The following is a 13,692-nucleotide window of genomic DNA, read 5'->3' as shown; positions in this document are numbered from 1 at the left end:
TTATGGGGAGAAGGCAGGAGAATGAGGTTGAGATGGAAAGATAGATCAGCCATGATTGAATGGCGGAGTAGACTTGGTGGGCCGAATAGCCTAATTCTGCCCATCAATTCTACTCCGCCATTCTAGCATCTTTCCTTCTCAACCCCATTCTCCTGCCTCCTCCCCATAACCCCTGACACCCTTCATAAACTTAGGAACACGAGGCATGATTGAATGGCGGAGCAGACTCGATGGGCCGAATGGCCTAATTCTGCTCCGATGTCAAGTGGACTTATGAGTAGTTGCTGGAGGAGCCGAGGCTGGGAGGAGGGACATTGAAGAGGGTGGAGGCTGGTGAAGAGCTGAATCAGATGGCTACATCTCGGGGTAAGATGGAACCAGCGCCGCTGGTTCCATCTTACCCCGAGATGTAGCCATCTGACTCCCACGCTCCAAAGACGTGCAGGTTTTTGCAAAATGACAAAGTGACTGCAAATATGGTTGAAGAAGTTTATATGGTGCAGAGGTCGGAGCAGGAGAGGAGGTTGGCGAGCTCTAGTGCAAGCATAATGAATGAAGAGGAAGTGTGAAATCTCAAGATGGGATGCCCACTGTGCAGGAGAAAGTCTTTGGCGAGGAGAGAAACTAAAATCTGAATATTACTTGCAATGTTCAATATTCCCTCCAGCAGTTTTTAGCAAATGTGAGGTGGGAGTATTTTGCAAGCACCATTCTGCACAAGCCTTCTATTTCTGAATTGGTGCTAATTTGTTTGGAATAGCAACCAGGCAGGTGACACATGGGGCAGCAAGCCAAAGGGAGGATTGTGTTTCTCAGTTCTTGCCTTCGCAACGTGTTTAGTTTGGAGATACAGCGCGGAAACAGACCCTTCGGCCCAACGAGTCCATGCTGACCAGCAGTCCCTGCATACTAACACTATCCTACACACACTAGGGACAGTTTACAATTATACCAAGCCAATTAACCTAAAGATCTGTGGACAGTGGACACTCTTTGCCTCTTCTGCAGGTACATTGAGGAAATGAGAACCTTTGATGTAAATGATGCAAATTTTAACATGTAAAAATAGCCAACAAACATTTCCTGCCTGCAAGGCATTTGCATGACTTTGGCAACCAACATGAAGCGGGATTTTACCATGCTACAGAATGTTAGAAGACTGTTGGCAGCCAGCTGATCGAACCACTTTATTTCCATAACTGCGCAGGTGACACGGTGGCGCATCGTAGAGTTGTGGTCTCACAGCGACAGAGACCCAGATTCAATCCTGACCGCGGGTGCTGTCTGTGCGGAGTTTGTACGTTCTCCCTGTGACTGCGGTGCTCCGGTTACTTCCCACGTTCCGAAGAGGTGCAATTTTGTAGGTTAATTAACCTCTGTAAATTGTAAATGGTCCCCAGTATGTGCTGGTCTATGGGGTGATCACTGGTCACACGGACTCTGTGTTTCCATTCTGTATCTCGAAAACAAGTCTTAAAAAACTGTCGCCAACTTCACCAAACTCATTTAATGATGTTTTGTGATGTTTTATTTTGTATTAATCAGTGGAAAATTTGTAAATTGGGACAGATAATTGTTCAAATGTAGCATCCACTATTATTATTCAGTCTGAAGAACGGTCTCGAACCGAAACGTCACCCATTCCTTCTTTCCAGAGATGCTGCCTGTCCCGCTGAGTTACTCCAGCAGTTTGTGTCTCTACCTTTGATTTAAACCAGCATCTGCAGTTCTTTCCTACATCTATTATTACTATACGGGGTCAGGCTCTCGTTCATATACGTTGCTATTGGTAACAGCAGGTGATGGAGCACCGCCATCCAAGTGGTTCCATTAAAATCATCTTAAAGCTAACAATAGCTTGAAAGTGGGTAAAATTGGCGAGTCCTGGTCCAAACTGATCCTGGCTGTCCAAACTCTGATGTAGTTTTGTGTTTGCACCCCAGCGGCATGAATATTTCAGGTAGTCCTTACTTTCTCCTCCCCTTCTCAGCTCTCCCTCAGCCCACTGGCTCTGCCTCTTCCTTTCTTCTTCTTCCCCCCCCCCCCCACCCTTAAATCAGTCTGAAGAAGGGTATCGACCCGAAACGTTGCCTATTTCCTTAGCTCCATTGATGCTGCCTCACCCACTGAGTTTCTCCAGCACTTTTCTCTACCTTTGATTTTCCAGCATCTGCAGTTCCTTCGTAAACAGTTTTGCGTTTAGTTTAGTTTAGAGATACAGCGTGGAAACAGGCCCTTTGGTACATCTAGTCCATGCCAACCAACGATCCCCACACACAAACTCAATCATACACACTATGGACAATTTACTTTTTTTTACAAAGACGTGCGGAGTTGTAGCTTGGTATGGTGTGGTAAAATTGGCTTGGTAAATTTGTAATTGTCCCTAGTGTGTGTAGGATAGTGTTAATGAGCTGGGATGGCTGGTCAGCTCAGACTTGGTGGGTCGAAGGGCCTGGGTCAGCTGTGTATCTCTTAAACTAAATCACACAGAAAATAATGTGTTCTCTCTACTCACTATTGTTAAGGACCCTAATCAGTAATCCACTGGCATTTTGCTAGTGGAGTTACAATCAAACACTGAGGTCGAGAGCATGAGGCTCAAGGTGAATGGGTCCCACCTTGTAATGATTAGCTCAATGCGAGTGATATTCGTGAAGCTGCTGACGTTAGTTGGTGCGTGAAGTATATTTAATGTGACTTTATAAATTTAATGAGCATGGAAATGGGACAGTAAACCATTTGCCTTAAGATGGGCCCAGCAGGAACCTTTTTACAATAAATCTCTTTACTGGCTTTATGCCTCATTAATGTTTTAATAGTTAAAGGTGTTTGATAGACGATATTTTTAATAGTGGAATGGCTTCATTAAGTTCCGTTTCATGGAACCTTTTTTGCATCATATAGCCTGCTAATATTTTCTTCTCTCTTTAACACTCAGCGTTCAACAATTAACATTTTTTTTTTTTTTTAATTTATATTTTTATTATTATTGGAGATAAGTACATAGTCTATTACATCATTACTGTCTTACATTTTTAAAATGATAACATTGACAGTTATTATTACATTGTCTCCAATATTTTTTACATTTTTTTTTTTTTTTTTTTTATAACTAGATAGAACTAAAAGGATAGGTGAAATAGAGGGAAAGAAGAGGGAAAGAGAGGGGGAAAATAAAAAAAAAAAAAAAAAAAAAAAAAAAGAGAGAGGGGTGAAAAAGGTAATTAAGGAAGCATGGAAAAGTTTGTTTAAGTTTAAAGACATAATTCGAGATATGTTCGTATATTTCAAAGTGTAGTATTTCATCCAATCTTTAGTCCGGGTGCTAGTCAGGTTCCTGTGCTGAACTATTCTGACCCTTTAAGTACTCAATAAAAGGAGACCATGTTCCAACGAATAATTCCTGTTTGTCCAACAGGGCAAGTCTAATTCTTTCCACGTTTAAGGTCTCCGTCATTTCTATAATCCACATTCTGATTGTGGGGGCCGTAGCATTTAAAGGTGTTTAGGATGGTTATTGTTTCCCAAAGATAGACACAAACAACTTGTTCTGGGTGATAGGGGCGGAATTAGGCCATTCGATCCATCAAATCTACTCCGCCATTCAATTATGGCTGATCTATCTCTCCCTCCTAACCCCATTCTCCTGCCTTCTCCCCATAAACCCCTGACCCCCTTACTAATCAAGAATCTATCTAATTGTGCCTTAAATATATCCAGTGACGGCCTCCACAGCAATGAATTCCACATATTCACCACCCTCTGACTAAAGAAATTCCTCTACTCCTTCCTAGAGGAAAGTCTGTTAATTCTGAGGCTACGTCCTCCACTCTCCCACCAGTGGAAACATCCTCTCCACATCCACTCTGTGCCTTTCACTATTCGGTAAATGTCATTGAGGCCCTCCCTCATCCTTCTAAACTCCAGCGAATGCAGGCCCAGTGCTGTAAAACGCTCATCATATGTTAACCCACTTATTCCTGGGATCATTCTTGTAAACCTCCTCTGGACCCTCTCCAGAGCCAGCACACCCTTCCTCAGATTTGGGACCCAAATGGTCTCACAGTCCTCCAAATGTGGCCTGACCCAGCGCCTTATAGAGCCTCAGCATTACATCTCTGTGTTTTTTGTATCCCAATCCTCTTGATATACAAATGCTAGCACTGAAATAACCTGCATCTGAAGGTTTTGAACCTATTTTTAAATATCTATTTATTTATTTCTGCATGCTATTTGTCCTTTCTGCATGAAATCTTTCAGTAATAGTTTGTGGAACAACAGACCACTTGCAAAGCTCCCTCCAACTGAAGGCCACAAATCCCGTGTTTCGGGACATGATGGAAATAGCGGCTTGCCGTTGCGTTCTCTGAAAGGAGCAATTAATCATGGTATTTTCTTCAACTCGAGGGAAACTACAGGAAATTGTTGCAAGGGTACCTCCCGGAGGGGTTTTGAACAACTTTATAACTGGAAGCCACATGTTAGCAGCTGTATGGCTGGAACAGAGTCTTCAGCCGTTCTCCCAGAAATAACTAGTAGGAGAATAACTGGGCAGGGGGAGTGTTTTGAGCGAGGAGGGTTAGGTGGCGGATATATAGATGAAACGAGGTTACCTTGTGTTTCTGAGGTGCTGCAGGCACCATCTCCAGTTCGGCCGAACGCACTATGGGAACTTCACTCACCCCCCTGCAGGAACTATACAACAGGAGGTGCAACTCCAGAGCAAATAAAATCATGGGAGACCCCTTCCACCCCTGCAACGGACTGTTCCAGCTGCTACGGTCAGGCAAACGCCTCCGTTGCCATGCAGTGAGAACGGAGAGGTTGAGAAGGAGTTTCTTCCCAGAGGCAATTCGGACTGTAAATGCCTATCTCACCAGGGACTAACTCTACAGAACGTTTTTCCTTCCATTATTTATTATGTAAAAGAATATGTGTGTTATGTTTGTGTTTATAATTTGTTTGGTTGTTTTGTTGTTTGTCTTTTGCACAAAAGTCCGCGAGCATTGCCACTTTCATTTCACTGCACATCTCGTATGTGTATGTGACAAATAAACTTGACTTGACTTGACTGTACTGCGTCAGATTTTAAAACTTCACCACCACATTGTAGATGGGCATTGGGGCAAAAATGGATGAGTGCACTAAAAATAGGTGAGATGCAACTTCTAAGCATTAATGCAGGAACGCCATCTAAAATTGCAGCAGGCTATGAAATAGTGTGGTGTGGGTTTTTTGTTTCATGGGAAGTTTGCAAAATGTGAGTCAAGGTTCCTGGTGCTCCAGAAAGAAGCTATATTTAGTTAAGTAAACTAACAGCAGATGAGGAAGTATATTATGCTTTTTCCCCCCTTCCAACCAGTGGCGTAGTTTCAATTTAAAGTGATCACATTTTGAAGCTCTGTAATACTGTAAATGTACATGGTGCAAAAAAGGGGAAATTTATCACGTTAAATTTCCAATTTATTCGGCAGAAAACTTTACCACAACACCGCTTATGGAGGTGTACAACACTTGAAAGGAATCGGGTAGACGCACAGTGTCATCAAGTATCATCTACTCCGCCATTCAATCATGGCTGAATTATCTTTCCCTCTTAACCCCATTCTCTTGGTTTCTCCCCATAACCCCCGACACCCGACATAGGTTTAAGGTGAGGGGGCAAGGATTTAATAGGAACCTGAGGGGTAACCTTTTCACACGAATATGGAATGAACTGCCGGAGCAGGTTGTTGAGGCAGGGACTATCGCAACGTTTAAGAAACAATTAGACAGGTACATGGATAGCACAGATTTAGAGGGATATGGGCCAAACGCAGGCAAGTGGGTCTGGAGTGGATGGGACATGTTGGTCGGTGTGGGCAAGTTGGGCCGAAGGGCCTGTTTCCACACTGTATGACTCTGACACTCAAGAGTCCAGCATTTAGAATCTCCTCAGACTTTTCACAAGAAAGGAGCAAGAGTCAGAATTGGCTGCTTTTCAGCCCACGTGAAAATAACAGAAATATCCAAATTAAATGCAAAATTGTCGAACGTGCTGAGGATGTATCTAACTTGTTGGGATTGAGGGAATAGAAGAGTTTGAATCTTCTTTTACATGGTTGTTCGTGGTCCATTCATTTACATAGTCGTAACAATGGGAAACAACATGTGTTCAGTGTCAAGGGAAAGTCGGTTACGATCTACCAGGGTGAAACACTAGTGGGTGCAATGCAGGTCAATTATGAGATATGATGAACGCAAGATGCTGGGGTAACCCAAAACCATCACCCATTCCTGCACTCCAGCGATGCTGCCCGTCCCGCTGAGTTACTCCAGCATTTTGCGTCTGCCTTCGGTGTAAATCAGCATCTGCACTTCTTTCCTGCACATATTAGATAGGATAGTCTGAATCGGAGTGGAAATTAGTATGGATTTGAGAATCTTTCATGTGGGCATGTGCATTAGCAAGGATTGGAGGGGTAGGCAGATGAGATTATCATTTTGGATTTGTGTTCGGCACAACACGTTGTGGGCTGAAGTGCCTTTTCCTGTTCTGTTCGAATTGCTCAATCATTCCTGACGTTAGCTGAATCATTCAGATGTGTCTTAGAAATCTTTTGAGGAAGCGATACAAAGTGTCTCTAACCCAGTAACGAATAGCTAACATCCAGCTATCAGCCCCTGATATCTCCGTTCATTCTGCCGGATATTTTTTTTCCGAGGAGGGCTCTTTACAACGTTTGTCGGTGGTTGCCTCACTTTGTTGCCGTTCCTGAACTTCAATCATACTTTCTGCGAACTTCAGAAATAATGGATTTTGTGCTTTGAGTTGCCAGGAGTTTGTGTAAGTAACATTGATGTACATGTGTGGTTCTGCATGAAGCAAATGGATGAATTTGTGGTCGTACAGTCTTTGTACTTTTGTTGTGAGCAATAGTGATATATAGAGTTGGGAGTTTTCAGACTTAAGACGGAGGAACCTTTATTTAATCGCTATACAGATGAGAATCGGCCAACCCGGCTGGGTACTCTGTTGAACAGGCAGCAACTTGGCCTTGTCCATAAATAACAATAGTTAAGGTGAAGGGGGAAAGGTTTAATACGAACCTGAGGGTCAACTTTTTTTTTTACCCAAGGGGTTGTGAATGTATGGACGAGCTTCCGGAGTTTCTTATAGAAACTTACAAAATTCTTAAGGGGTTGAACAGGCTAGATGCAGGAAGATTGCTTCCGATGTTGGGGAAGTCCAGAACTAGGGGTCACAGTTTAAGAATAAGAGGGAAGTCTTTTAGGACCGAGATGAGGAAATCATTTTTTTACACAGAGAGTGGTGAAACTGTGGAATTCTCTGCCACAGAAGGTAGTTGAGGCCACAGTTCATGGTCTATATTTAAGAGGGAGTTAGATGTGGCCCTTGTGGCTAAAAGGATCAGGGGGTATGGAGAGAAGGCAGGGATGGGATACTGAGTTGGATGATCAGCCATGATCATATCGAATGGCGGTGCAGGCTCGAAGGGCCGAATGGCCTCCTCCTGCACCTATTTTCTATGTTTCTATGTAGTTGAGGTGGGGACTATCATAATGTTTTAGAAACATTTAAACAGGTACTTGGATAGGATAGGTTTAGAGGGGGGTGAGCCAAATGCAGGCAGATGGGACTAGTGTAGATGGGGCATGTTGGTCGGCGTGGGCAAGTTGGGCCGAAGGGCCTGTTTTTGCACTGTTTAACTCTATGACTATTAATGGAGACACAAGGAATTGCAGATGCTGGATTCTTGAGCAAAATAGTGCTGGGGTAACTCAGCTGGAAAGGCAGCATCTGTGGAGGATACGCTTTGGGTCTGGACCCTTCAGTCTGTAGAAGAGTCCCTTCGATCTAAAGAAGGGTTCCAACCCAAAACATCACCTATCCATTCCTTCCAGAGATGCAGTCTGACCCGTTGAGTTTCTCAAGGTCGTTGTGTTTAGCACAAGGTTAGTGTTTGAAATGTTCCAACAACCAAGCTGCTCTCGTACTCGGTGCATGGGAGGGGGTAACGTCATTCAGGAAATGTTTGCTGAAGGTAGGGTGGATGGAGGCGAGGATCAGAACACGGCGAGTGGACTCTAAAGAGGAGAGCGTAGTGTAACATGTTGTTTCCTGAAGCAAAAGATCTTGTAACGAGCCACATAGAAATGTTCGCGACCTGATTTGACGTCTAGAGCAGGATGTTGATGCTGGGAAACTTCCCTGCTCCTTGGTAGTACAGATGGCCAGTGGGGGAAGAGCATGGTACAGGCACGTTGTTGCGGTCCCGCTGGCTATATTGGACCCCTCTCTGTGGGCTTAAAGACTAACCCCACTCTTCCCTGTGGTCACCCACTCAAAGGAGTCAGTGGAGAAAGGACGTTGGCAAAATCGAGGAAGGTAATTGTCAGGTGTTATTTTAGTTTAGTTTAGAGTTACAGCAATGAAACAGGCTGATCACACCAATCTCCAACGTGCAAACTCCACACGGACAGAACCCGAGGACAAGATTGAACTCTGGGTCTCTGGTGCTGTCGGGCAGCAGCTCGACCTGTTGCACCTCTGTGGTGCCCCCATTGCTTCACTTCTCTCGCATGCCTGGGTTTTATTGGAGTCGTGGCAAGTTAAAATTTCAGTCTATGCATTAACTTGGGCAGCATAGTGGCGCAATGGTGGAGTAGCTGCCGTACAGCGCATGAGACCCAGGGGCTGTCTGTACAGAGTCTTTACGTTAGAGTCATAGGGTGATACAGTGTGGAAACAGGCCCTTCGACCCAACTTGCCCACAGTGGCCAACAATGTGTGTAAGAAAAAACTGCAGATGCTGGTTTAAATCGAAGGTCGACACAAAATGCTGGAGTAACTCGGTGGGACAGGCAGCATCTCTGGAGAGAAGGAATGGATGACATTTCGCGTCGAGACCCTACTTCAGACTTCCTTCTCTCCAAAGGTGCTGCCTGTCACGTTGAGTTACTCCAGCATTTTGTGTCGACCTTCGATTTAAACTTTGATTCCTGAGAGGTCGCACTCTCTCTCGAGTTCCCCTTTTCCCCCTAATGTATTTATAAAACCATGTGGGTTTTCCTCAATTCCAAAGATATAGAGGTTTGTTGGTCAATCGGCTTGGTGTAATCGTAAATTGTCCCGAGTGTGTGTAGGATAGCGTTAATGTGTGGGGATCGTTGGTCAGTACGGACTGCGTGGGCTGAAGGGCCTGTTTCCGTGCTTCATCTCTAAATCTAACAAACTAAAAAAAATGAAATTGGCTTTGGTAAAAATTGTAAATTGTCCTTGTTGTTTAGTGTTAGTGTACAGGGCAATCGCTGGTCGGCACGGGCTCGGTGGCCACAGGACTTGTTTCCGTGCTGTATATCTATAAGTAAAGTCGATCACCTATTCTCACCAGTTCTAAGTTATCCCACTTTCTCGTCCACTCACCACACATTCGGGGCAATTTGCACCAATTCAAGGCCAATTAACCTACCCACCTTCACCTCTTTGTGATGTTGGAGGAAACCGGAGCACGTGCAAACTCCACATGGACAGCACCCGAGGACAGGATCGAGCCCGGGTCTCTGGTGTTGTACAGCAGCAGCTCTGCCCGCTGCGCCACTGAGTGGCCCTAATTGCATCTTTTATCCCGCATGGCTTGGCTTTGCAGGAGTGAGGCCAAGTTAAAATGTAAGTCTGTGCAGAAGCTCGGATTGATCCCAAATCACTTCCAATTGCAACATGGTTCGTAAATCCGCCTGCAGCGCTCAAATGGGTTAACTCTTCCCCACGCCTCCCCCTCTTCCCCTCCAAAGCTTCCCACAGATAAATGTTCTTTTTCAAGCTATGATCTCTGGCATCGAGCAACTAAATTTATACGAACATTATTTATCTTTGGCAAAAAGCACCACCATCTCCCTTGGGAGGTGTGTATGGAAAATTGTAGTTGATTCAACAAAATACAGCTTTCGTTTCCTGCAAGTGCTGCTCTGTCTTTAACCGGTGTATACAGTCAGCGACTCCAACATTCTGATTGATCAGGAGAGCAGGGTTACTTAAAACTAATCGCTGAATGAATGAGAATATGAGGCTGTACTCGAGTATTGGCGAGAGATGGTGGCCGTTGTCCAAATGTAAAGCGAGCTGCGAGAAGGTGAGGATGTGCTGTGTGCTGTTCACTGTGGTGACATCACGGCACGGTGGCGCAGCGGTAGAGTCACTGCCTTAGGTTCGATGCTGACTACGGGTACTGTCTGTACGGAGTCTGTACGCTCTCCGTGACCCACGTGGGTTTTCTATGGGATCTCTGGGCGATGTGTGAGGCAACCTCTTCTTTTACTCAGAGGGTGGTTGGAGTATAAAATTATATGGGGCACAGATAGGTTAGATAACCAGAGCTGTGTCCCATGTTGGTAATGCCAAGGCCTAGAGGACATAGATAGCTTTAAGGTAAGATAGACAACGTTTAAAGGAGATGTATGGGGCAAGTTTTTTTTTACACACACAGGGCGGTGGGCACCTGGAATGCTCGGCCAGTGGTTGTGGAGACATATTTAAGATGCTTTTGGATAGGTGTATGGAAATGGTGGGATATGGATTATGTGCAGGCAGATAAGAATAGGTCTTGGCATTGTGATTAACTCCGACATGGTGGGCCGATGGGGCATATTCCTGGGCTCTAGTATTCTGTGCTCCAGATTAGACTTCCAAAGAGATAGATTGATGTCCCAATTAGCAGTTGCATCTCGAACAGTCCAAAGGGTGACCAATGGTCGGCGTGGACTGTAGGGCCAATTTCCTTGCTGTATCTCGAAAACTAAAACTAAAAACATTAAAAGGAATGGGAGGTTTTGTGCAGGGGTGCAATGGACAGAGTGGACGGTGAAGTAATGGTTGTATCTGATAGACAGCTGATGCAGTGATTAGAAAATGGGTAGAAGGATGGTGAAGGAAGGACAGTTATAAAAGGTTAATGGAGTTTCTACTCCTTCTCCCCCATCCCCTGTACTCGCTGGGCCTGTACTCGCTGGAGTTTCGAAGGGTGGGGAGAGGGGTAGGTCAATTAAACTTACCGAATAGTGAAAGGCTTAGATAGAGTGGATGTGGAGAGGATGTTTCCACTAGGGGGAGAGTCTATGGTCAGAGGCCATAGCCTCAGAATAAAACGACGAACCTTTTGAAAAGATATGAGGAGGAATTTCTTTAGTCAGGGGATGGTGAATCTGGGGAATTGATTGTCACAGATGGCTTTGGTAGGCAAGTCATTGGGTATTTTTAAGGTGGGGATTAACAGATTCTTGATTAGTACGGATATCAGGAGTTACTGGGTGAAGGCAGGATTGAATGACGGAATAGACCTGATGGGTCGAATGGCCCAATTGTGCTCCTGGAACTTATGAATTCTTGAACATGTTTTATGCAGAGGGAATAGTCTTGGAAGGGGAGTTGGATATACAGATGGGGAACCCAAGGGATTAATTGGCGTTGCCCTGGTGTGACGCGGGATAGATTCCTGTATTCAGTGTGAACGCATTCCTGCATGTGTTTGGATTTGATTTGGTGAATGAACCTGTAGAAGGCATGTGACAAGAACAACTATTACCTCTTTATTCTAACTGGGAGTCGCTTGATTTCAATTACTAGATAATTTGACATCAGAAAGCTTCTGTAGAGTTCAAATTCAATTATTTAATGTAAGGTAATTTAAGATAACTTAATTTGTTTGCTAAACGCTAGAGTGAAAACTCTAGCTTGGAAGTTTACAACGATGAGGGGGGGAGGGGGGGGAATGGGGGGGGGGGGGGAGGGGGGGGGAATGGGGGGGGGGGGGGGAAGGTGGGGGGGGGGGGGGGGGGGGGGTGGGGGGGGGGGTGGGGGGGGGGGGGGCTTATCTCACCAGAGACCCAGGTACAAGCACAAAGTCTGTACATCCTCCCTGTGACCCTGGGTTTTCTCCAGTTTCCTCCCACACTCCAATGACGTATAGTTTTGTAGGTTAATTGGGTATATTATCTCCAGTGTGCAGGATAGTGTTAGGTGGGCCGAAGGGCCTGTTTCCACGCTGTATCTTTGAAATCTCAAGTCTGTGGAGGCCAAGTCATTGGGTATTTTTAAAGCTGAGGTTGACGTGTTCTTGTTTAGTAAGAGGGTCGAAGGTTCCAGGGAGAAGGCAGGAGAATGGGGTTGAGAGGGAAAGGTAGATTGAATGGCAGAGTAGACACGATGGGCCGAATGGCCCAATTCGCTTCCTGTGCCTCATGAATGGTTAAGTTGTTTCCCTGCTGTCGACCGGGTGCTGTAGGTTTCTATGCTACCTGCAGCGTTGAAGTGCAGGCTACGTGGAGATCCACAGCAGCGTGAGTGTTTCACTGGTTCACCCCAAGGCTGTGCATAGTCTTGGCGTGTCTCTGCATGAAACCATCCCTCACCGTGGTGAAAAGCGCCATGCACCGGAGGAGCAGGGAAGCACCTCGTGCGTGAATCAACAAGGGAAGTTTTGACCGTGTTTGACATTCCCGCGCATGTGGCGGAGCCGATTCTTGTTTACCGGCTGCACATGCTGCAGAATGAGGTGCTGAAGTTTGCTTTTTGTTCCAGCAGATCTCTGCCCTGATCCACAAAGATGTCTGACGAACGGAGAGACAGCTCGAGCAGCCTGCAGAGGAAGAAACCGCCTTGGCTCAAGCTAGATATTCCCGCCAACCAGCCACCGTTGGATGAGCCGCCCTCTTTGCCGGTATGGAGCGTTGTTGCATACGTCCTCAACCTGCCCTGATTAAGAGCCTGTGTGTTCGCTGCAACAACAAAAAAATAAATAAATGGGAAGACCTGGGGCGATTTTCACAGATGGTTAAAGTTGACAGCTGAGTCGTCTCTTCTCGTTCCTGGGCACCCGAAGCACAGAGGGTGGGAGTAGGCCACGGGAGGAACCCAGCAGGTCAGGCATCCTGCAGAGAACACGGAGAGGGCAGTGTAGGAAGGAGCTGCAGTGTAGGAAGGAGCTGCAGATGATGCATCACACCGAAGGGAGACACAAAACGTAACAACTGACCTGACTGACTCTCGATCACCCTTACACTAATTCTATGTTACCCCACTTTTGCATCCTACACACTGAGGATAATTTACACACACCGATTTGCCTACAAACCTGTACATCTTTGGGATGAAACCAGAGCACCCGGAAAAAACCCACGCGGTTACAGGGGGAGAGTGTACAAACGCAGCCAGCACCCGCAGCCAGGATCGAACCGGGGTCTCTGGCACTGTGAGGCAGCTGCTCTACCGCTGTGCCATTGTACCTCCCCTTTAAAACAATGTTCAGAACACTTCCAGCTCATACTAGCACTCCATGCAATGTAGACACAAAATGCTGGAGTAGGACATGCAGCATCTCTGGAGAGAGGGAATGGGTGTAATTTCGGGAAGACCCTTCTTCAGACTGAAACGTCCCCTAAGACCCTGTGCCTGCACATTGTACATTGTTAGTTGTTAGCCACAGCTATCATTTTCCTTTATCGTTGTTACTTTTATGCATATCTTTCATTCATTTGTTCTATCTCTCTCTATAGCACCTTGAATCTCTCTCGTTTCCCTTTCCCCGGACTCTTGGTCTGAAGAAGGGTCTGGAGCTGAAACGTCTCCCATTACTTTTCTCCAGAGATGCTGTCTGACTAGCTGAGTTACTCCAGCTTTTTGTGTCTCTCTTT

At 45.6% G+C, this 13,692-nt stretch overlaps 1 protein-coding gene across 4 annotated transcripts in view; it reads left to right on the top strand.

The window, feature by feature from the left end:
• rhbdf1a (rhomboid 5 homolog 1a (Drosophila)) overlaps positions 1-13,692 on the top strand; it is a 230,213-nt gene that overhangs the window by 129,172 nt on the left and 87,349 nt on the right. For 3 of the 4 annotated variants that reach the window (XM_055651194.1, XM_055651196.1, XM_055651197.1), the window contains one exon: positions 12,584-12,719. In XM_055651194.1, coding sequence (XP_055507169.1) covers positions 12,606-12,719 — 114 coding nt within the window. In that variant the 5' untranslated portion in view covers positions 12,584-12,605. Of the gene's footprint in view, positions 1-12,580; positions 12,720-13,692 lie in introns of all 4 variants that reach the window. The other variant, XM_055651193.1, reaches the window with a different exon arrangement.

The sequence above is a fragment of the Leucoraja erinacea genome, chromosome 20, assembly GCF_028641065.1.
Source record: "Leucoraja erinacea ecotype New England chromosome 20, Leri_hhj_1, whole genome shotgun sequence".
Classification (NCBI taxonomy): domain Eukaryota; kingdom Metazoa; phylum Chordata; class Chondrichthyes; order Rajiformes; family Rajidae; genus Leucoraja; species Leucoraja erinaceus.
This window is presented reverse-complemented; position numbering and strand designations above follow the sequence as displayed.